The sequence below is a fragment of the Mytilus galloprovincialis genome, chromosome 14, assembly GCF_965363235.1.
Source record: "Mytilus galloprovincialis chromosome 14, xbMytGall1.hap1.1, whole genome shotgun sequence".
Taxonomy (NCBI): domain Eukaryota; kingdom Metazoa; phylum Mollusca; class Bivalvia; order Mytilida; family Mytilidae; genus Mytilus; species Mytilus galloprovincialis.
Genome location: NC_134851.1, coordinates 63,755,313 through 63,778,614, shown reverse-complemented (window position 1 = coordinate 63,778,614; position 23,302 = coordinate 63,755,313). Strand labels below are relative to the sequence as shown.

Genomic DNA, 23,302 nt, shown 5'->3' with positions numbered 1-23,302 from the left:
ACTTTTTACACATTGTGACTTGAATTGAGAGTTGTATTATTTGCACTCATACCACATCTTTTTATTTCTATATTTTTTTACACATACCAGTCCAAATAGCTATAGGGAACGGATTCCAGCCGACCGTGTTAAAAGATTTACGGAACTTTTTCTCCAGCCCCTGTGTCATCTGAGGGTAAAATGTCTCTGTACTGTCACCTCGTGCTATCACTACATTACCAATACTACCAAACTGATACTTTATAAGGAAAATGTTTGCATGCTCTCTCCTCTTGTATCAACAAACATATGTACCAAATAAAAAAATAACCAGGTTAAGCCAATTTTAAGTAATGAAAGCTAAGGAACAGATAACTGTTATAATTAGAATTCAAAATAAAACTAGATGTGTCAAAGTGACACGAATGGCCCGTCCCAAAAAATTGAAAAATTGGTAGTCTCACATATTAAAAATCAGCTCACAATCTGGAGGGGAATAGAGAAAAAATCTGTATAACTGTGATTTTCAATAATTTATCAAAGTCCAAAGCCCGTAATTTCAGCGAAAATTAGCGGAGCAGAACGAAACTTAAGCTTGACCTATAACTCGTCATGGTTAACTCACATATCAAAAATCAGTCCAATATCTGAAGGCGTTTAGAAAAATAGTCTGTATAACTGTGATTTTCAACAATTTCTCTAAATCCAAAGCCCGTAATTTAGACAAAAATTAGTGGAGCGGAACGAAACTTAAACTTGATCTGTAACTCATCATGGTTAACTCACATTCCAAAAATCAGCCCAATATCTGAAGGCGTTTAGAAAAAAGTCTGTATAACTGTGATTTTCAACAATTTCTCATAGTCCAAAGCCCGTACGTAAATTCAGCAAAAATTAGTGGAGCCCAATATCTGAAAGCGTTTAGAAAAAAAGGTCAGTCTAACTGTGATTTTCAACAATTTCTCTAAGTCCAACGCCCGTAACTTAGACAAAAATTAGTGGAGCGGAACGAACCTTAAATTTGATCTGTAACTCATCATTAGAAAAAGCTCTGTATAATGGTTTGTTGGGGAATGACAGAATGACGGAATAACAGAATTTCGAAATGACAGACAAGGGTTAAACTATATGGCACCGACAACTTCGTTGCGGGGCCATAAAAATCAACCCATCAATATTCTTTATAGCTTAGCAACACCATTTTAACCATTCTTTAAGTTGGAGCCAATTGTTTTCTTTTCTATCTTATATTTTTTTATTATTTTATATTTGTTGGTCTATGTTTCTCTATTCTATGTTTTAGTCCAGTTATTCACTATTTTATAGTTTTTTGGCCTATCTTTTTATATTGTCTATTTTTAGTAGCCTGTTTTTCATCATTTGATATTTTTTTCTGGTTCAAATTTGTATATTCTATATTGTTTGCACATATTTTGTTGTCCCATTATTCTCTTATTTGTAAACCACATCCTAATCCTGATACTAAGGATACTACATTTCCTTTCCCATCATGTCGTCTAATGCCTTGACTCATCTGTTTCTGTAATCCTGCCCAAGACAGCTTACTGTAATACATAAAAATATAACATAACTTTGATTAGTATATACGCTGCCTATAATTACTTCTTGATATCTTCTGTGTACACTAATAGAGTAGCAGTAAATCATAATTTTCCTTTCCAAATCATGTATTTTTTCATTTGATATCAGACCAAGAGTTTGCGTTTGTAACTTTGTTTACTGTAAATTTAGAAATTATTGCAGGGGTTTTATTATTTTTTGCAAATAGCATGACTTGGTGATATAATTAGCAACTACAAGAACTCATATTTTGATATTAGATACATATATTTGCATGCAGATGATTATCCTGAATAGCACAAATAATCTTGCATTTGTGTCACACCAATAAATGTGTTCATTAATGTCTGAATTTAAAGTACATATTTGACTTAATTATTTTAACTTACCTCTTAGCTATATGATGGACCTGTACAAATTTATTTGCAGGAAGTGGACACACTGATCTTATCATCTCCCAAGGTTCCATACCTATACTTGGCCCACTACAAAACAAAAATTATGAACTTGCAATTAGAATACAAAAATGTAACAACATAAAAAAGAAGATGTGGTATGATTGCCAATGAGACAACTCTCCATAAGAGACAAACATGACACAGAAATTAACAACTACAGGTCGCCATACGACCTTCAACAACGAGAAAAGCACATACTGCTTAGTCAGCTTAAAGTATATTATAACTAAATCTTATTTAGATACAATATTTTGTTTACTCTCCACATTACCCCATACGGTCATACCACAAAGTCAGCGATACAATGCATTGATTAACTCCTCTTAAGCTTGTAAACTGTATCTACTGTCTGGTGTATCTACTGTTCCAGGATGTAAGTAATTAATAACAGAAACAAAGGTCATAAAATAATCTTCTTTCAATTCAAATTGATGTAAAAGTGATTACTTTTACACATTGTTGACAAAAGTTATAATGAACAAATTCTTTTAACATGGTGAGACAAAACGGAAAATTTGTATGGTAAAGGGGGGGGCTGTGTTTACCTCCTTTTATGTTATAGGAGACCATGGTGTAAGAAGTGACCTTTCATTTATGAATTAAAACTCTTGTCCCATATTAATCAACAATTTTCAAGAAAGATGTTACAATTTTATTGTAGATTTGAGATAAAATAACACTTTAAAACACTATTTTTGGTCAATTACTAGGGGTCAATCAAAACTTTTTGTGAAAGGAATCAAATCTTTCAAAAGGGACAACATTTTTTTTCATTTTTAGTGCAAGGGGAGATAACCAAGTCATTTTTTATTTATTGTACAGTCAGAGGCATTACTTAAACAAGTAACATTTAAAATTACCTAAACAAGTAATGTTGAAAACAAGCTATCTTTCTGAAACACTAATTGCCTTTCTAACGCACTTATCTTTCATATCGACGCATTTGGGTCAAAGATTGGTTTCTTGGGACTATTAAAATATCGTTTTCCTCAAAAATCTTGAAGGTAGACAGAAATAGATAGAATAGAAACTTGTGAATTAATTAAGACTTGAAGTTATTTATAATTTGTAACCCAAAACAATTACATGTGTTCCTAAAATAAGGTTTATTACTAAGTCTTTCAAAGATGTATAAAATAACTTATCCAAGTAATATTTTTGTCATTATTTTTAAAGTAACCCTTTATCTCTATATTCCTCTAAAATCTAATGAATTCTTCATTTTATGATATAAAATGATGTAAAAATTCATGAAAACTACATTTAGTCCATGCTTCTATTGAAATTTAAAATAACTCTATTAAGTAATTTTTTGATTTTTTAAAACAAAAATTACGTATATAAGTAACTAAAAAAATTACATGTTTAAGTAATGCCCCTGACTGTTGTAAGCAAGTGACCATATTTTACTGTTTTGAGACCATTTACAACCTTTAACATATACTAGAACACACCCGCGAAATCGCGGGCATTCAGAGCGTGGTTGAAAGTATGTAAAGTGTTGTAGGAAGAATTTTGTAAAAGATTTAGTGACTGGAGAATTTCAGGAAAAGTATCAAAAGTCATAGGTACTTGGGGACAGGATCCCTCCTCCTTCTTTCCAAAATTCCCAATATTTGTTTTCTTTCAATTTTATTATGAACATTCATTCAGTATGTTATTAACATTCAAGTCAGGAGCCTGTAATTCAGTGGTCGTCGTTTGTTTATGTGTTACATATTTGTATTTCGTTTATGTTTTGAACATGATAAATAATGCCGCAAGTGTTCTTGTTTGAATAGTTATACATTATCATTTCGAGACCTTTTATAGCTGACTATGCAGTCTAGGCTTTGCTCGTTGTTGAAGGCCGTATGGTGACCTATAGTTATAAATTTCTGTGTTATTTTGGTCTCTTGTGGAGAGTTGTCTCAATGGCAATCATATCACATCTTCTTTTGTTATAAATGAATTTTTGTAATAGATTAAATGACTGGAGAATTTCAGAAAAAGGTATCAAAAATCAAAGATACTTTGCGACAGGACAATTGGTTTTTTTTACTAGCCCGGCTCCTCCTTTTTTTCTTCTTCAAATTACCATTTTTTTTCTATTATCTTAATAACACATGAATAATTTTAGGGCTTATCTGTAAATTATGAACATTAATTACACTGTAATTAAAGTGTATTTGCAATTTACTGTCAATTCTCAGTTTACTCATTTTTACTGTCAATTCTCAGTTTACTAATCCATCCACGACGGTCATTCATAAAGACCCTTTCTATCTAATAAACTCTGTGACAGCCATGGATAGTAAACTTGAAAATGATAGCAAATAGAAAATACTCTTTATTCGTAGTATATGCATGTTCAAATAGTGCAAAAAACGCAAACCGGAAGTCTAATCTGACTTAAAATTTCGTCCAATGACGGGAAGAATATCCAGATGCATTTTTTCTCGTTTTTCTCCCAAAATAACTCTGAATAATCATATGAATGGATGACAAATGCGACTATGCACTGCACCTAAAGGACATAGATGCATGATGATTAATATCTTGTGGAAAGAAGAGAAGCGACACACAAAATGAGGTCTTCTCGTTTAATAGTATAGATATGGGAAAGTAATCCATACCTTGCGTGTGAAAGAACTGACAATATATAGCTTGTTTTGAATGGGTTATTATTTCTTACACATTTTTATATAAGGGAGGGACGCATCAAACCTAAATGTGTAAGCATATACCTATATATGTTGTGTAGATTTAGGGAAGAAACTATGTGTATGCTCCCTTTTATACATGAGGAGACTTTTTTAAGAATTTGTGTATAGTGTGATTTTTTTATAATGTATTATGTAAAGTGAAATGAAATAAATTTCTATGGTGAAAAATGTTTATTTCTTAATCTTTAATGAGTAAGGGGAGACAATTCAAGCTATTTTTTATGTCAGTATTTTACAAATTCTTTTCTAATTTAAACAAATCTAATATTTTTGGTACTCCAACAAATTAACATTAGGTATTTGTATACTTAATGAAATTATTGTGTTTTTTTCATAATATACATATGTATTATGTAAAAAGTGATATTCAAAAAATCTGAATCAATAGTAGTAAGGGGAGATAAATTAACCTTTTTGGTGTCATGGTATCTGTGTGCAGGAATACTCCACCTTGAGTAGAGGCTATAGAGGTGTTCATGGCATCAAAAGAAACATGGTCACTTTATATAAGGGGAGAGAATCTAACCTTTTTGGTGTCATTGTATCTGTGGGCAGGAATACTCCACCTTGAGTAGAGGCTAAAGAGGTGTTCATGTCATCATAAGAAACATGGTCACTTCATATAAGGGGAGAGGATCTAACCTTTTTGGTGTCATGGTATCTGTGGGCAGGAATACTCCCCCGAGAGCAGACGCTATAGAGGTGTTCATGGCATCAAAAGAAACACTCTCCATCTTTCTCTGCAGTTTTCCGAGAACATCATCGTTATAAGTCAGAACAACACAGTCAGTATTCCTGAAATAGAATCGTCTTTATAAAATATATTTGCAAAATTAAAACTGTATTTGAAAAAGATCATTTAAATTACATATATCCATAGTTTGGCTATAAATTTGATAAAATATTTAGGAATAGCTTGAAAAAGTACAAATCAAAATGTAGCAAAAGAAACTGTCGGGCCAGGTGAGCTATTCCCATCACTTTGCGTCCGGCGTCCGGCGTCGTGTCCGTCGTCGTCCGTCGTCGTTAACTTTTACAAAAATCTTCTCCTCTGAAACTACAGGGCCAAATCAAACCAAACTTGGCCACAATCATCATTGGGGTATCTAGTTTAAAAAATGTGTGGCGTGACCCGGTCAACCAACCAAAATGGCCGCCACGGCTAAAAATAGAACATAGGGGTAAAATGCAGTTTTTGGCTTATAACTCAAAAACCAAAGCATTTAGAGCAAATCTGACATGGGGTAAAAATGTTTATCAGGTCAAGATCTATCTGCCCTGAAATTTTCAGATGAATCGGTCAATCGGTTGTTGGGTTGCTGCCCCTGAATTGGTAATTTTGAGGAAATTTTGCTGTTTTTGGTTATTATCTTGAATATTATTATAGATAGAGATAAACTGTAAAAAGCAATAATGTTCAGCACAGTAAGATCTACAAATAAGTCAACATGACCAAAATGGTCAGTTGACCCGTGTAGGAGTTATTGCCCTTTATAGTCAATTTTTAACCATTTTTTGTAAATTAAAGTAATCTTTTACAAAAATCTTCTCCTCTGAAACTACTGGGCCAAATTAATCCAAACTTGGCCACAATCATCTTTGGGGTATCTAGTTTAAAAAATGTGTGGCGTGACCTGGTCAACCAACTAAGATGGCCGCCACAGCTATAAATAGAACATAGGGGTAAAATGCAGTTTTTGGCTTATAACTATGAAACCAAAGCATTTAGAGCAAATCTGACCAGAACTTAAATTGTTAATCAAGTCAATATCTATCTGCCCTGAAATTTTCAGTTGAATCAGTCAACCCGTTGTTGGGTTGCTGTCCCTGAATTGGTAATTTTGAGGAAATTTTGCTGTTTTTGGTTATTATCTTGAATATTATTATAGATAGAGATAAACTGTAAACAGCAATAATGTTCAGCAAAGTAAGATCTACAAAAAGGTTAACATGACGAAAATGGTCAGTTGACCCGTTTAGGAGTTATTGCCCTTTATAGTAAATTTTTAACCATTTTTCGTAAATTAAAGTAATCTTTTACAAAAATCTTCTCCTCTGAAACTACTGGGCCAAACTAATCCAAACTTGGCCACAATCATCTTTGGGGTATCTAGTTTAAAAAATGTGTGGCATGACTTGGTCAACCAACTAAGATGGCCGCCACAGCTAAAAATAAAACATAGGGGTAAAATGCAGTTTTTGGCTTATAACTATGAAACCAAAGCATTTAGAGCAAATCTGACAAGAAGTTAATTTGTTAATCAAGTCAATATCTATCTGCCCTGAATTTTTCAGATGAATTGGACAACTGGTTGTTGGGTTGCTGCCCTCCAAATGGTAATTTTTAAAGAAATTTTGCCGTTTTTGGTTATCTTGAATACTATTATAGATAGCGATAAACTGTAAACAGTAATAATGTTCAGCAAAGTAAGATCTACAAATAAGTCAACATGACCTTAATGGTCAATTGACCCCTTAAGGAGTTATTGCCCTTTATAGTCAATTTTTAACAATTTTCATTAATTTGGTAAATTTATGTAAATTTTTACCAAATATAGTTCTCTGTTACTAATGGGCAAAGTTCATTATAGATAATATTGTAAGAAGCAAAATCGTTCAGAAAGTAAGAACTTCAAACATCACCATCACCAAAATACAATTTTGTCATGAATCCATTTGTGTCCTTTGTTTAATATGCACATAGACCAAGGTGAGCGACACAGGCTCTTTGGAGCCTCTAGTTTTTGTGCCTTCAAGTTTTGAAATTTCAAAACCAAATATATTCCCAGGTTTCCTTTTCTAGTTTTTCTTGTTCCTGATTTTCCTTGAAGATCATTTTCAAATGTTAGAAGATTTTAAGGTTATCATAAAATGTCCGAAATATAGCTTGTAATTTTACCTTTGAAGGTAGGACAGCGTTAGCAAGGCATTATAGTTCTGTAACGGACTTTCTCCCGTCAAACATGGCGCCACAGTACAGGAAATAAGATGGCTCATGGGATATTCCTCCCTCAAGGCCTCACACAGACGAGATCCTAATCCTAAAAAATATACAAATATATGTAAGATTATGTTTAGGAATGATGCTGCACAGTACAGGAAATCAGATAGTTCATGGGATATTCCTCCCTCATGGCCTCACAAAGATGAGATCCTAATCCTAAAAAATATACAAATATATGTTAGGTTCTGTTTAGGAATGATGCTGCATAGTACAGGAAATCAAATGGTTCATGGGATATTTCTCCTTCATGGCCTCACACAAACTAGATCCTAATCCTAAAAATATAGAAATCTATTTACGGTTCTGTTTGAAAATGACCCCAACAGTACAATAATAATTGGATAATCTCTTTTCTTTGAATATATAGATCTCTATAAAGTTGAGTTTGATTTTTCCTCAAATCACAAAGACACAACAAAAAGGAATATCATGAGGCCTTGTGATTGGTTTGGGTTGTCTCCCTTTGTACTATTATTTTACATCATGATATATATGGTTAAATGATAATGAAACTAAATGTGTCAGAACGACACGAATGGCCCCAACCCCATATCTGCTATTTCAACAATACATGTGGACACAAATATGCTCAAAATCTGAATGCGTATTGATAAATAAACTGATTTTCAACAATTTATCAAAGTCCAAATAGTACTGCAACTGACATCGAAAAAGACGCTTAGTTAACGAGTTTAATGGTCCGGAATAACACACGGCTGCAAATTGTTTCAAATGATAGAATAATATCTATATTTTAATTTCCGTTGGGTCGTAAAAAGTTTCTATGGTAACATTTTTGTATTTAATCCCTTTAATGGGGGTACCCCTCAATTTACGGTTTTGGGTAGTTACCTTAAAATCCAAAAATATATATTTTGGTTAAATTTCCCGCTATTTTCGTAGCTATTTTCTATGCACATATCATCAAGGATCATTGGAATGATGAAGACATAAATATAATACCATCTCCTAGTAAAACTTTCAAACTTAAAGTTGGCTGATTTTTTAGATAGAAATTTAACACGTTTTTCTTTGAAAACAAGAAAACATATGATTCAAAAACAGTATTTGACATTTGAGAGGACAAAACATATTATTGCAATACTGCATGCAAATTGTGTTGGGCAAATTCCAAACAATTTTGTCAAAAACTCAAAAATAAAAACATCATTTGTACCTTTTTTAATTACGGAAATTTCCTATCCGTCAATCAGCTCCACCATTTATTTTTTCCTTCACAATCAATTTGATAGTTTCGATGTGATTATGTAGATTTTGTAGATTTTGTAGGAGAAGTTTGAATATATATAGTAGTTCTTTCGTGTATTTTCGTGTATTTTCTGTAAAAAAGTTATATTTTTGTTAATAAAATTTTGACTTTATATAAAAGTTAACCAAATCCTTCGGATAAGAGGTTTTTCCGGATAATGACTATAGTTGACATTGTGTGAAAATACATTGTATGTCAATGTTTAACCTCAAAGCAATTAATATGCATGCAAGTGGTCGGGGGGAAAGTACTATTGAAGTTTCGTAGAGATTTGGTGTGTGACAAGGTGATGCTAAAACCAACTTCTCTTGAAATTCTGCTTTCCGTGGGCGAATCATCAGTGATGTTATGAGACTTGCACAAGATGGCAAACTTGGTGTGCATCTTTATATTAGATTGATTGATTGTTGGTTGCTTAACGTCCAGTGGTAAATATTTCATGCATGTTCAGGATGAGAACAAGTTAACAATAAAAACAATAGGTAGGTTTTGTCATAATAGAGGCCATTCGACATGATGATCGGCAAAATTTAGACTGCCAATGGAAAATGATGGTATATTGGATTGGGACAGAAATTGTCCATTGCAACATGCCACCTACGGACCCCTCAAAGAGTTGATGCAAGGGTTTTTAATGTGCAAAGAACGTGACACTCCCTTTACACGAGGCATCGGATTTAACGTCCCCATTCTGACCGGACGTGACTGCGAACTTGATACATCCCGCACAGCCAAACGGACACCCCACTTCGTTTTACTGCCGGTCGGGGGAAGACCAAGTGACCATATTTCGTTTCCCCAGTCACCCTTGGGGAACTTTAAATTAGAAACAACAGAAATCCATATATGTGATCAAACTAATCGACATGTATCCTCACAACCTGACACTTTTATACGATCTCGCGCTCAGTTTCTTCCTTGTAGTTTGGATATGAAAACAGGGTTTTTGTGTAAAAGAAAAACCTTAAAAAAAACAACAGAAAACTACGCAAAACCGAGTCCTTTAAACGTGTTGACAGTCTTTTAAGTTGTGCTTATTAATGTGAGTAATCATTTAGCCATGCATAACCAAGTACTTATTGAAGTCAACACCTGTGCAATTAAGTAAAACAGTTTCTAAAAAATTAGAATTTGAACTTGCTATCAGTTCATTAATAACGATTGTTAGTGATGTGATTTGTTCTTCCATAAGAAAAAGCCTTTCTCATGTAGCACATCCTCTATATATACCGATCAATTTTATCCAAGATTGTCTCTGATGCTTACCAAACTGCCAAACTCCAGAACTAACTAGATATTGTGACACCTTACAATTCAGACACAGTGGGGCCAAGGGATATGAAATTTAGAGTTTAGCTCTGAACTCAATTTAGGGGATGCCATATCTGCTGCAGGAAAATTGAAGTCTATGTTAAGACTTTCAGAATTACACCAAGGTGTGTCTGAAGGTGTCTGAAAATATCAAGGATACATTAAAAGAAGAACAATAACTTCACCCTGCCACCAGTGCTCTTATGAGCTATGTCCTCGTTTTGGTAATTCTATGGAAATGATGCCCGCATAGCTTGTTAATAGATATAGGAAGATGTGATATGAGTGCCAATGCTACCATTAAAGGTCACGGTCCGGTCTTCAACACGGAGCCTTGGCTCAAAAATTCATTTGTTAGTTGATTGAACAAAAATAACACAAAGGCGCTTCTGAACCGTATATTGTCCCTAAAAATAACAAAAATTCGTAAACGTATGGCTATTACAAAATCAATCGTTTCTGTAGCAACATTTGCCCCATTACATTTGGGATTGGCAGTGCAGATACATCATGCATATGCATATGGGAATATGGGTCATGAACATTGATCGAAACTTTGTACTCACATTTCTTTTGTGTTTCCTATGTAAAGGCAAGACTATACCTGACGACTTTGACCGAATCATGACGGTATTTACGCCCCAGATAGCATTTGTACTCAAAAACTGTGTTTGCCTTGAACAAACTCTGTCCTGCGCCTAACTTGTTCTTATAAATAAGGGACCTGGCATTCGCCTCGGGTGACTATAGTATATTTTGTGTTATAACTGCTCTGTCCAGACTTTGCAAAAACACAATATGTATTTATCTATAACTAGATACTAATTTTCACAAAATACACAACCTTTAAGATGCAAAATTAAAAACACTGTTTCAGCGCTTGAATTTTGTTTTTTTCAAAGATAGAAAAAATATTGAAATAATTTGATAAAGTGGTGTTTTAAACTTTAGAAAATAATTCTGTAATATACTATAGTGAAATACTATACACAATATGAAAGTTTATGGATGTGAAAAGGTCAAGGCCACTTCTTCTTTTGTTATGTCTTAAATGGAAAAAAATCAGAAGGTTCCAAATCAACGCCATTTTGTAATGGCAGCTCTTCATATAAGTAGTCAAATTTGTCGTTTTAACATCGTTTATAGCATATGCTTATGATTGAATCGTTTTTGTAGCATTCTATAGAATAAATATCAGAATATTTCTCCTTTTTGTCCTTGTGGTTGAAATATTGATATTTTTAAGTCTGACCTTTGACCTCAATTTCACAAAATTGTGACCACTCTGGATTTTTACGACCCAACTTTTCTTATTGTACACGTTTTCCTCTTTCCATCGATATATAATTAAGGTGTGTGTACTTCCGGACCATTAAAGTTTTAAAAAATGAACTCTGGTTGCAGTACTAAAAGCCCATAATTTCAACAAAAAATAGCAGAGTGAACTTAAACAGGAACTTAATCTGTAACTCATCATGGTTAACTCACATACCAAAAATCAGCCCATTATCTGAAGGAGTTAAGAAATTAAGTCTGTATAAATGTGATTTTCTTCTATTTATCAAAGTCCAAAGCCTGTAATTAAGGCAACAATAAGCGACTTGAAACGAAACTTTAACTTGTTCTGTAACTCGTCATGGTTAACTCACATAACAAACATTAGCCCAATATCTGAAGGTGTATAGGTAAAAATAGATATAAGAAGATGTGGTGTGAGTGCCAATGAGACAACTCTCCATCCAAATAACAATTTTAAAAAAGTAAACCATTATAGGTCAATGTACGGCCTTCAACATGGAGCCTTGGCTCACACCGAACAACAAGCTATAAAGGGCCCCAAAATTACTAGCGTAAAACCATTCAAACGGGAAAAAAAGTCTGTGTAACTGTGATTTTCAACAATTTATCCAAAGCCCGTAATTTCAGCAAAAATTAGTGGAGCGGAACGTGCCTGTCCCAAGTCAGGAGCCTGTAATTCAGTGGTTGTCGTTTGTTTATGTGTTACATATTTGTTTTTCGTTTATTTTTTTATATAAATAAGGCCGTTAGTTTTCTCGTTTGAATTGTTTTACATTGTCTTATCGGGGCCTATTATAGCTGACTATGCGGTATGGGCTTTGCTCATTGTTGAAGGCCCTAGGGTGACCTATAGTTGTTAATGTCTGTGTCATGTTGGTCTTTTGTGGATAGTTGTCTCATTGGCAATCATACCACATTTTCTTTTTTATATTTGTTGCAGAATGACAGAATGAGGGACAAGGATAAAACTATATGGCCATAAAAAAAAATTGTGAAATATAGGTTGCTAAATCATTTAATTTTTTTAAGTATGGACTTCAATGTTCAAGTAAATGACCATGTAGATTATGTTAAAAAAAGAAGTATTTTATTTGAAAGTTGATATATCATTATCATGATTATGCAGATTATAATTTTGTCAGTTTCAGCCAAAAATCAATCACAGCATAGATCAAACTTGGAAATGTGAATTTGTAAATACTCAAAGTATTCTAGGAACAACAAAACATGAATAAGTGAAGCCTTGTTTTTTATAGAACTAAAAAAAACATACAAATCTTTTTTTTAGGAATTAATTGACCAAGCTGCATGATCCAGGTGTAACTGAACATAACTGAATTATGTTCACTTCTATTGAAAATTTTTATTCATTGAATTTTAATTCCCAAATCATTAACATATCTTTTTGTCATCTCATGATTGATGATCAAGGTATGAATTGGTGAACACAGGAATTGTTTTGTTGTGAGTTATGCATCAAATTAGACTTGAAATAAGCTTGATTTTTAACTAATTAAACACTTGATTTCATTAAACATTGTTATCACACGAAGAATGTGTGCTTTTGTAGATTTCATACCATAAAATAAACAGGAAAAAAAAGGAGTCCCTGTATACAGTTTTTAACACCAGAAAACTGGGATGTACACTGAAATCAGGGAAAACCCCACTTTTCTTGACTTATCTTACCTGTTGAATTTTGTAAAAATTCAATATAGAAAAAATTATATCAAGAAATAAAATAAAATAATTTGCCTACCTACCTACCCATACCCTGATAACCTCAGTCGGGGAGGGGAAACAAAGATATTTTTAATGTTGGCCTAAATGGTTTCTGACTTATGGTGCGACATGTAAAAAAAACACTTTTTTTACAAAATACTCAATAACTCAAAAATAAAATTTTGAATCATCACCAAAAATTATACAGATCTTTAGACTTATAACTAAGATGTGTGTAAAGTTTTAAGCAATAACCATAAATAGGTTTTGAGATACAGTGCAACCCTGTGACCCCCCCCCCTTTTTTTTATACAAAAAACTCAATATCTCTAAAATAAAATTTTGAATCAAAACCAAAAAGTATACAGATCTATAGATAAATATAACTAAGAAGTGTGTAAAGTTTTAAGTAATAATCATAAATCCTTTTTAAGATACAGTGCGACATCTGAAAAATAAACACACCCCTGTTTTAGTTACATATATAGTCCCGTAACTCAAAAAAATTTAATCTGTTTTTCACTAAAAAGTGTACAAATCGCTTAACCATCATAAGAAACAACTATATTAAGTTTCATGAAACTTGAATAAGTCGTTCTCAAGTTATGGTGCCACATGTTTACGCCAGACAGACAAACAGATGGACATTTGTATACCATAATACGTCCCATCAAAATTTTTACTGGCCTATAAAAAGACAACAAAAGGAACATTATAATGCTTTGTGATTGGTTTGGGTTGTCTCCCTTTTCCCAATTACTTCACATCAAGATATATATGGAATACTGTGGATTTATTATAATCGTTGGATACAAATTTTCGTGGATATAGGTAAACCACGAAATAAAATGGTCAATGAATGACAAATTTTCTATAGGCTTGTATGCAGACCACAGACACAGCAAAACCATGAAATTAGATATCTATGAACATGTTACTTTCCCATTATCCACGGAAACTGGTACCCACAAAAATAAATGAATCCACAAAACAATGAGAATAAATAAACAGTTGTGAAATATATGTTGCTGAATTCAATCGTTTCATTATTTAAAGTAAGGACTTCAATGTTCATGTATATAACCATGTAGTTTATGCTTATGAAAATAAGTCTTTAAGATATATCATTATGCAGATTATAATTTTACAAACCAGTTTCAGCCAAAAATCAAACTTCGAAATGTGAAAAAAATCACATTCAAAGGACATAACAAAAAGGGGAGATAACAAAACTTTGTCATTTCATTTACATGAGCTATATATATATAGTACCTACATACATACAAATACTGACCTGAACCTGTACCACCAGTCAAACTGTGCATCATTATACAACCACTGTACATGTCACATCTGTAAAAAAAAAAAAAAAAACTTTTTGAGAACCAGGCTAATTTTGACATACTGTATATGCACCTAATTACTTACTGTGCCAGATTTTGTTGACATCTAAAGGTTTTTGCTTTTAGAGTGATGTTAGTATATATTGCTATATTGTTATACAACGTACTGATTCAACAAGTAAATACTGGAGATCAATACATTTTCTTGAGCACCACTTTTCATGGAATTCAATGTTAGCAGAAATTTGATTTCATGGTTTTGTCAGTCAGCAACCATGATTATTCTTAGTTCGTCTTTACCAACAAAATCCACCAAATGCAAAATAATAAATAATAAATCTATAGTAAAATAAATAATTCCATTCATTTAAATAACCGCCCCTTTTATGTCATTTATGTTGCTTTGATGAATCATTTGATTAGTTGACAAGAAATGAAAAACAAATTTTGGTTTTCTATGATCTGTTTTGTTGACAGTTTAATCCATGGCCTCGACAGTTCGTCTTCGATTTGAATATCTCTTGGGTATCTTTTTTTAATATTAACATTATTACTTTGATTACTTCCCTTTGACCTATGCAAGACTTAGTGGCATATGGCAAAGAAAATAACTTTATCATCATTTATGCAACAGGTTAGCCTTAATTATTGCTTTTTTTATATCCAAATGTAGTTTTGTCTTTGTGTTTGGAATTCAGAATTAAGTCAGTTATTAAGACCTTGCTTTACAGTAGATATAAAGGAATATTACTTATATATTTACAAAAGATTTAGGTGTACAGTGTAGATGCTATAATTCAAAATGACCCTACCCCACATCTCCTTATATCAATGCAACATAAAATGCTACTGTTAATTGAAAAAGTTATTCTGCATTCTATTCAAGACAAACAATATGTAAATATTTAAATCAACATTTCAATTATAGCAAAATTTCATGTAATGTTATCACATTTTCTGCAATCAATATACTGTTACCTCTCAATTTCTTTCCTGACTTGGTTTGCAGTATCCTCTAGTATATGATCTTCTCCACTTTTCTTCAGTCCATGGTAACCTATAAATCATACAAGGATACCATAGTGAGTCAAAAAGTGTGTTTCTGATCATCCCTAAATAATACATGTATTTATAGATTATCGTTGATCATTTCAACGAGATTGATTTTCTTGCTTGAGCTGGTATGGTGAAAGTGAGAAAAGTAATCAAATTGAGATGACCAATGATAATCTGTTTATCGCTATTTTACCTATAACAAAGTCAATTTCATTTGCAAGGCTGTCATGGCTGTGTGCCTCCTTAGTTTCTAGCGATAATTCATCATATCACTGGACTCAGCTGAGAAAGAAAATTATCATTCAGCAAGATCAAAGGAAAATTTCTTAAAATAGCAATAAAGGGAAATATTGCAATGTCCATACTTTAGTGATATAAGCCAGAGCAAATTCACACCAAAAATTAAATAGCTGATGTACATGTAGGCTTTTTTGTCTTGCTTTCTAGCAAAGGAATTTCTTCAAATGTGATGGAATTCAATTGAACAGCAGTCTTAAGTCAGCTGTTATTCAGCTATCTAACAAATAAATGCAAGCAAAGATTTTTGAATTTACATATATATGTACAGTTATTTTCAGAGTGATTGAATAGAGGGAGACAACTTTTGCATTGTCAATGGCGATATAAATATATGTATCTACCTAATGCCCAGTTTGTTCCTCTTCCTCTCTTCCCAGATACAATATTTCCATCTCTGAAAAAAATAAATATTTCTGAGCCTTGAATAAGTCAGGAACCCAAGACCATTAGTAACAAAATTTTCATTTCAAAGGATCAGGTTGGACTGAAAGGATAGTGTTCATGAATTTTAATGGATGTGGCTTATATAGAGTACAATGTTGTCTAGTGAATTTCAAATTATAAAGCATGGCGGCCTAAATTATAGCAAGATGGTACATTTTACCACTGGTTTATAAATTAGTAGTTTTTGTTTGTTGCTGTATATCGTTTTATTTTTATTTTTCTATCAGCTGGCTATTAGTATTCTTGTTTGAACTGTTTGAATTTACATCTGTCATGTTAAGACTTTTTATAGCTTGCTTTGCAGTTATGGGTTTTGCTCATGAATGTTGTATTGAGACCTATAACAATGGATAGTTGCTGCTTTTTTTCATTTGGTCTCTGGTGGATAGTTGCTGCTTTTTTTCATTTGGTCTCTGGTGGAGAGTTGTCTCATTTGTAATCATATCAGATCTAGTTTCTATAGCATCTTGATGTTTTGCCATGTTTTTATTGATGTGAACAATGAGATGAAATTGTCACAAAAATAACAACTTGCATTTTAATTACAGCATATTTCTAAAATTGCAATAATAATAAATCTTGCATTTGTCTGTGGATGTGGCTTTTGTTCACTTATGACAATAATAAATTGCAAGAACACATTTCTGAATTTCTAGTTATGCTTTACCTTATTTTTAGACCTTTACAAGCCTTTTGTACCACTTTTGGCTCACTATCTACATGTACAGATCTTTGCTTCCCATCAGGGTGTATGCAAGTGTGTCTGAAAAGAAGAAACAGAGACTTAGGTGATTGTAAAACAAAAAGACAGAAAATATATTTTATCACAGCCTTATTCCTTTGATATCAATGTAAGCATCAGAGCTCACATTTGTGCACTTCAGAATTATAGGGAGAGGTGACTTTTCTTTTTGAAATTGATAGGGAGAAGTAATGAGATTCATGAAATTTTTTTAAAAGAAGTACTTATTCACTAGCAGCGCTCAAATGTTTGTTTATCATGTTTATAACAAAGCTTCTGTTTTAGTTTGTGACAAAAAGAATGCTGGACAACTTGGCCCAGAGACAAGTCGGACCAATTCAATCGGACAGTCTAAAGAGACAACTTGGATTGTCAATAAAACAACTTGGATAGTATAAAAGGACAACACAAACAAAGTATTAAAAGAGGATTTGAACTATATAAATTATCATAAATTATTAAATGATCTATTTTAGATTGCAACATCATTTAGGCATTTTAAATTTGCCAATCAAAAATTAACAAGATAACAATAGAAGAAACTGCAAATAAAATTATTGATTATGCATTTATAATATTTATACGGCATGTATAATCCTATTGTAATGATATGGCTGTCGACATGATAAGGCAATATGGCCGCTCTATACCATTAGCAAAGTATCCCAAAACAGCTAAGTGTTGTCATTTGACAATTCACGAACGAAAATATGACAAACATCATCCAACAACAACCATGTATTAGGCTCCTGGCTTAAGGCATGCCGTGACATTTTTGGATGTACAGGCATGTGCAAGCGAAAAACATGCGCGTAACATACAGTGGTTTAACAGCATATATAACATAAGAAAAAGATGTAAGATTTCTGTACAGTTGGTTCAACTTGAACGATGGTGCGAGCTGTTCTCTGCTAGTGATGACTGGAGTAACAATGACTTTTTGGATTGGCATTAAATTCCACTTGGTTATGGTATATGGGAAAATATATATATGTATGTTTTTCGGTTGAAATGTGTATATAAAAATAAATTATGATTTTAGCTGGTTCCACTGTCTGATGGTATGAGAAAACATATGGGATTGCTACGATTTCATGAACTATTTTGTGTTAATCTTGCGCGCAGTCTTTCCTGTAGTGTAGGCCAGTTTCATCAGTTTATCATGTCTGTCGGACTACTAATGTTACGGTATCTGTTACAGACATATCTGGCAGCTTGTCTTTGAACCATCTCGATTTTGAAGGTTTATTTTACTGTGTGAAGGTTTCATACTGTACATGCTATGCGGTATGGGCTTTGCTCATTGTTGAAGGCAGTACGGTGACCTATAGTTGTTAATGTCTGTGTCATTTTTGTCTCTTGTGGACAGTTGTCTCATTGGCAATCATACCACATCTTCTTTTTTATATGAATATTCCAGATTTAGTCGGACTTGCGCAAGATATACCTGTATTTTGATGTTCTGACATGATGTTTTAAAGTTTCTTTTTATGAATCTCACGATATCGATGTGTTGCCATAAGCTATGATGTTGTTTGTATGTTTTGACAATTTTAAGTTTGCTTATGTTCTAGTTCAGATTACATTTTTTGTTTTTCTTTCAATTACAGAAAGATATCTTGTATACTGCATATCTATCTTCAACTGAAAAAAAACTTAAAATAACCTACTTCTAGTAGGTTTGTGTTGTAAAATGTTCAAAGAAAACAGTAGAAAAAATACAGAGAGTCTCTATACATTATAGTAGTATAATCGTAGGTTACATGTGGATAAACGCGAAAAATAATTGTCTCTCAGGAGGTATAATAGTTGTGGTTCTTGCGATCTAAAATCCATGATATGGAGAACGCTCTGGTTGGCTTATTTATTTTTCATTTTTGTAATCTATCATACGATTGGTTGTTCTTGTGCATGTTTAAAACCGGAAGTCTCATCTATGACTAAAAGTCAGTTTGATGATGGAAACAATATCTGGACACCTATTTTGTCGTTTTTCTCTCAAAATAACTCAATCTGAATAATCATAAGAATGGATGACAAATGCGACTATGCATGTTACCTATAGAACACAGAGGCATGATGATTAATTTATTGTGGAAGGAAGAGAAGCGACACACGAAATGAGGTCTTCTCGTTTAATAGTATAGATAAGTAACCTACTTCTAGTAGGTTTGAGATGTAAACTGTCCCAGCCCTCCTTACTGGTTTTTAGTGTCGCTGGTTGCTGTCTCTCAGAAACATTTAAATTCATAATCTTTAATGTTGTTATAAATGACACACACAACAGTTGTAGTAGTAATACAAATTATATATACATCTTCTTGTTGACAATACCATTGCTTTTCAAATATAACAGCATTTATAAGAAAGAATCAATGCTATACCATAAATTGAAATTATACATTATGTACAAAACTAACACATTATTCAGTGTCATTTGATAAAAATAATGATCAAGGGACATAACTCATAATGTGTTGCACCATGACAGCCAGAACCAATCACTAAGCATTAGCAGTGTTATGTATTTAATATTTAGTTTTAATGTCCAAGACTGTCATGGAAACACTAATTTCATTGATTACCAAAGAATAATGATAAAGTGTGTACCACATATTTGATTTTTGAAAATTAGGAGAGGAGCATTATGTGTGATTCTGATATGGTTTCTGAGAATACGTATGTATATACTATTTACATGGGTGTATTTATGTTCTGTTGTGGTAGTGATTTCTTACTTTGGGTTTTCCACAAAAATAGTGAAGGATCTTTCATTTCTGTTTCAGTATCATTAGTAAAAAAGATTCGTTTTCATGCCGAAATTGTTCTCAGAAGACATTTAATGGTTTCAAGTAATGACAATGCCTGACATGATGCCTTTGTGCTCAATGAGCTAGGAGCTAACTTCTGTGTTATTTTTTTTTTATTAGTTCACCCTTCGAAAATGTCTTCTCCAAAGCATGGTAAAATTAAAAAAATATTAATAAATGTATCATGTATATAGTATGCAACTGAAGAGATATATTTAGAAGGCGTTTACATATTCTATCTCAAACATTTAAGCTGTGATTGATGTTAATGATAAAAAGTAACCCACTTCTAGTAGGTTTAAAATGTAAACTGTACATAACAAGCTCTGTCGGTTCTTGGGTTATTCGTTGCTGTCTCCATCAAATGTGTAAGTTCACAATCTTTAATGTTATTATCATTGCCACAAAAAAACAGTTGTCCTAGTTACATGTTTAACAAATCATACATGTTCTTCTTTCTGACAATACTATTGATTTTCTGATTCCACATCATTTAAAATTAAGAATCAATGATATTCAACAAATTAAAATCATACAGAACGCATAAAACTAACACAGTATTCAATGTCTTTTCGTAAGCATAATTATCAAGAGACATAACACAGTCTTATTGAGATTTGAGATGCATGACAGTCAACTCCTAATCAAATCTTGATGTTAAACTTTGACTGAGGGAGCTACCATTTGATTTTAAGGACGATAAAAATAAGGAGGAGGAATCTAGGATGAAAAATTTTGTTCAATTTTTTTTTCAATTTCTGTCCTGCCTTTTTTATTTTTCATTCTATTCGGTCTTGCCTTTTTTATTAGATTATCCGGACTTTTGTTTTTTTACATAAATTGTCAATCTGCCCTTTTCCGCAAAGTTTCATATCCTGCCTTTCTTGAATCAAAATTCATTACCTGCTTTTTTCCCAGTTTCATCCTATACCCCCCCCCCCCCCTTAAATCAAATGGTAGCTTCCTAACTACGTTTTATTGTAATGTTATGAGACGTAGTTTTTGGCAAAACTTGAATGTGTTTTTGTGATATAAAATTAGGCATTAAGTTTCCTCAATTGAATTCTTTCAGATTTTTCATGTCGGGGTCTTTAATAACATAATATAGGTTGCTGTTTGGTGTGAGCCGAGGCTCCGCGTTGAAGACCGTACCCTGATCTATACTGGTTTAATTTTATAAATTGTGACTTGGATGGATAGTACGTTGTCGCAATGGCACTCATAAAACATATTCCTATATCTTTATACGCAATATTGTATTTTTTTCTCACTGTTGAAGGCTTTACGGTTGCGTGTGTGTTTCTATATTGTATTGATACTCCAAGTTGTCTTCCTGTTGCTGATAATTGTGGGTTTTATCTGTTTTTATTTTCTTTTCGCGTAATGTATGCTGTGAACCATTTAAATATGATGGCGTTTTTAATTTTAAAGTAAACAAAAAATATTCCCGTTATTTGCACGAAACTGTAAATAACCTAAGGATCCTTCAAGTATCATTCGAAAAAGATTTCGTATAAATGTAGAAATTGTTTCGCAGAAGATATTTAATGATTTAAAGTAATGCCAATGACTCACATGATGCTTTTCAGCTAATGAGCTAGAAGGTTAACAATTGTGTTACCTTTTTTATTAGATCTTCCTTCCAGAAATGTCTTCTCAAAAGATTGGTATTCTTTTATATATTTTGTTTTATACATATCATGTTTAATGTATGCCACTAAAGAGATATATTTGGAGGGCGTTTGAATGATCTATATCGGAAAATTCATAGCTCTCTGTACTCTACATTACAATTAGTAACCTACTTCTAGTAGGTTTGAGATGTAAAATGTCCGCCCCTCCTTTCTGGTTTCTTGCGTCGTTGGTTGCTGTCTCTTTAAAATTTAAGTATTCATAATCTTTAATGTTGTTATAATTGACACACAAAACACCTGAACTAGTTACCTGTTTAACAAATCATACATCTTCCAATTGACAATAACATTGTTTTTCAGATATGACATCATTTATAAGTAAGAATCAATGCTATTCCATAAAGTAGAATCCCACAGGATGGACAAAACTAACACACTATTCAGTGTCATTTCGCAAGCATAATTATCAAGGGACATAACCCAGTTCTACTGACTAAAGCTACGTGGCAACCCACTACCTAGCCACTCTTACATACAAAGATCTTGATGTAATACGTTGAATAATATACAATTACTGTCTTTTGATGAGGTAAATGTGTAGTTTTATTGACTTTTGAAAAACTGATATTCACTGAGGCCAACGGCCGAAGTGAATATCAGTTTTTCAAAAGTCAATTAAACCACATATTTACCGAAACAAAAGACAGTAATTGTTTTATTCCATATTCCGAGAGAAATGTATGTAATGGCAATTATTAACCAAAACCAATTGTACATCAATCGTTTTTTTACTAAAATAGTGCAGGTAAAAGCACGCGACGTTATGCGCGGTGAATATCTTTTTTCCGCAGGTGAATATGCTTATTTATTCAAAATCCCATTCATATAGAAAAACCTACCAAAGTTTTATCAATATGGAATAACAACGTTTATTTGTAATTTTGTGAGAAGATGTTTATTGCAAAACTTATTCTGGTTTTGTCATAAGTTAGGCCGTTAGGGAGTAAGTTCGGAATAAACCATTAAACTTCAAAAGGCGGGAGGGTATTGTGTTTTTTTAACGAGTCAGAGTTTGTTAAATAATTTTTTTTATCAAAACTTAACCACATAACGTATTGGGAAAATCCGGATTCATAATACTTTTGTTTTTGTCATCTGCTAGACCAAAATATATTCTTTTTCAATCAAATTTGGTGTTAGAATATTTGTTAGGGGAAAAATACACCCCCGGCCTATTTTGAAATTAAATGGTCGTTCCCTTAGTTTTCTGAATTGAAATGTTTTATATCTTTTTTTTTTATGTCCGGGCCTTTTATAACGTTAGCATAAGGATAAATTCAACACCGTAGTTAGATCTTTGAATATTGGTTTTATTAAATTAATAAAACATAACTTATATGTATATGTTGGGGGGAGGGGCTATGTATTACTATGGAAATTGTGGTTTTTCATCGTATCTACACTATTCACTTGATATATGTTGACATAGAAAAAAGTTGAGCTTTTCTCTGATTGTTTATAACGTCTTTACAATAAATCCGTTTTATTTCACTGATATTCATACATTCAGATACACACATGCTTAGTTTTTCAGAATTTACAATCTTATAGGCTGAGATTCGTTCTTTTTATAAATATGCAATT

General features: G+C 32.6%; 1 protein-coding gene across 1 annotated transcript; it reads right to left on the bottom strand.

The window, feature by feature from the left end:
• Positions 1–67: 67 nt before the first annotated feature.
• Positions 68–21,988, bottom strand: LOC143058144 (tubulin delta chain-like). Its single transcript, XM_076231605.1, has 10 exons — positions 21,969–21,988; positions 17,140–17,310; positions 16,370–16,422; positions 15,651–15,729; positions 14,624–14,682; positions 7,623–7,764; positions 5,366–5,518; positions 1,950–2,045; positions 1,472–1,544; positions 68–232 (listed from the first exon to the last, which is right to left on the bottom strand). Exons 1-10 carry the CDS (start codon positions 21,986–21,988, stop codon positions 68–70), a joined length of 1,011 nt encoding a protein of 336 aa, XP_076087720.1.
• Between the last annotated feature and the right edge of the window lie 1,314 nt (positions 21,989–23,302).

What these genes read in the sequence shown, in the direction of transcription:
- LOC143058144 (XM_076231605.1), bottom strand. Translation starts at nt 21,988, where the DNA reads ATGTATGATTTGTTAAACAG. An exon ending in GACTGGTGGTACAGGTTCAG is followed by an intron (nt 7,765 to 14,623) that starts GTCAGTATTTGT and finishes TATATTTTTTAG; the next exon opens with GATTAGGATCTCGTCTGTGT. An exon ending in GTCCATCATATAGCTAAGAG is followed by an intron (nt 1,545 to 1,949) that starts GTAAGTTAAAAT and finishes TATGTATTACAG; the next exon opens with TAAGCTGTCTTGGGCAGGAT.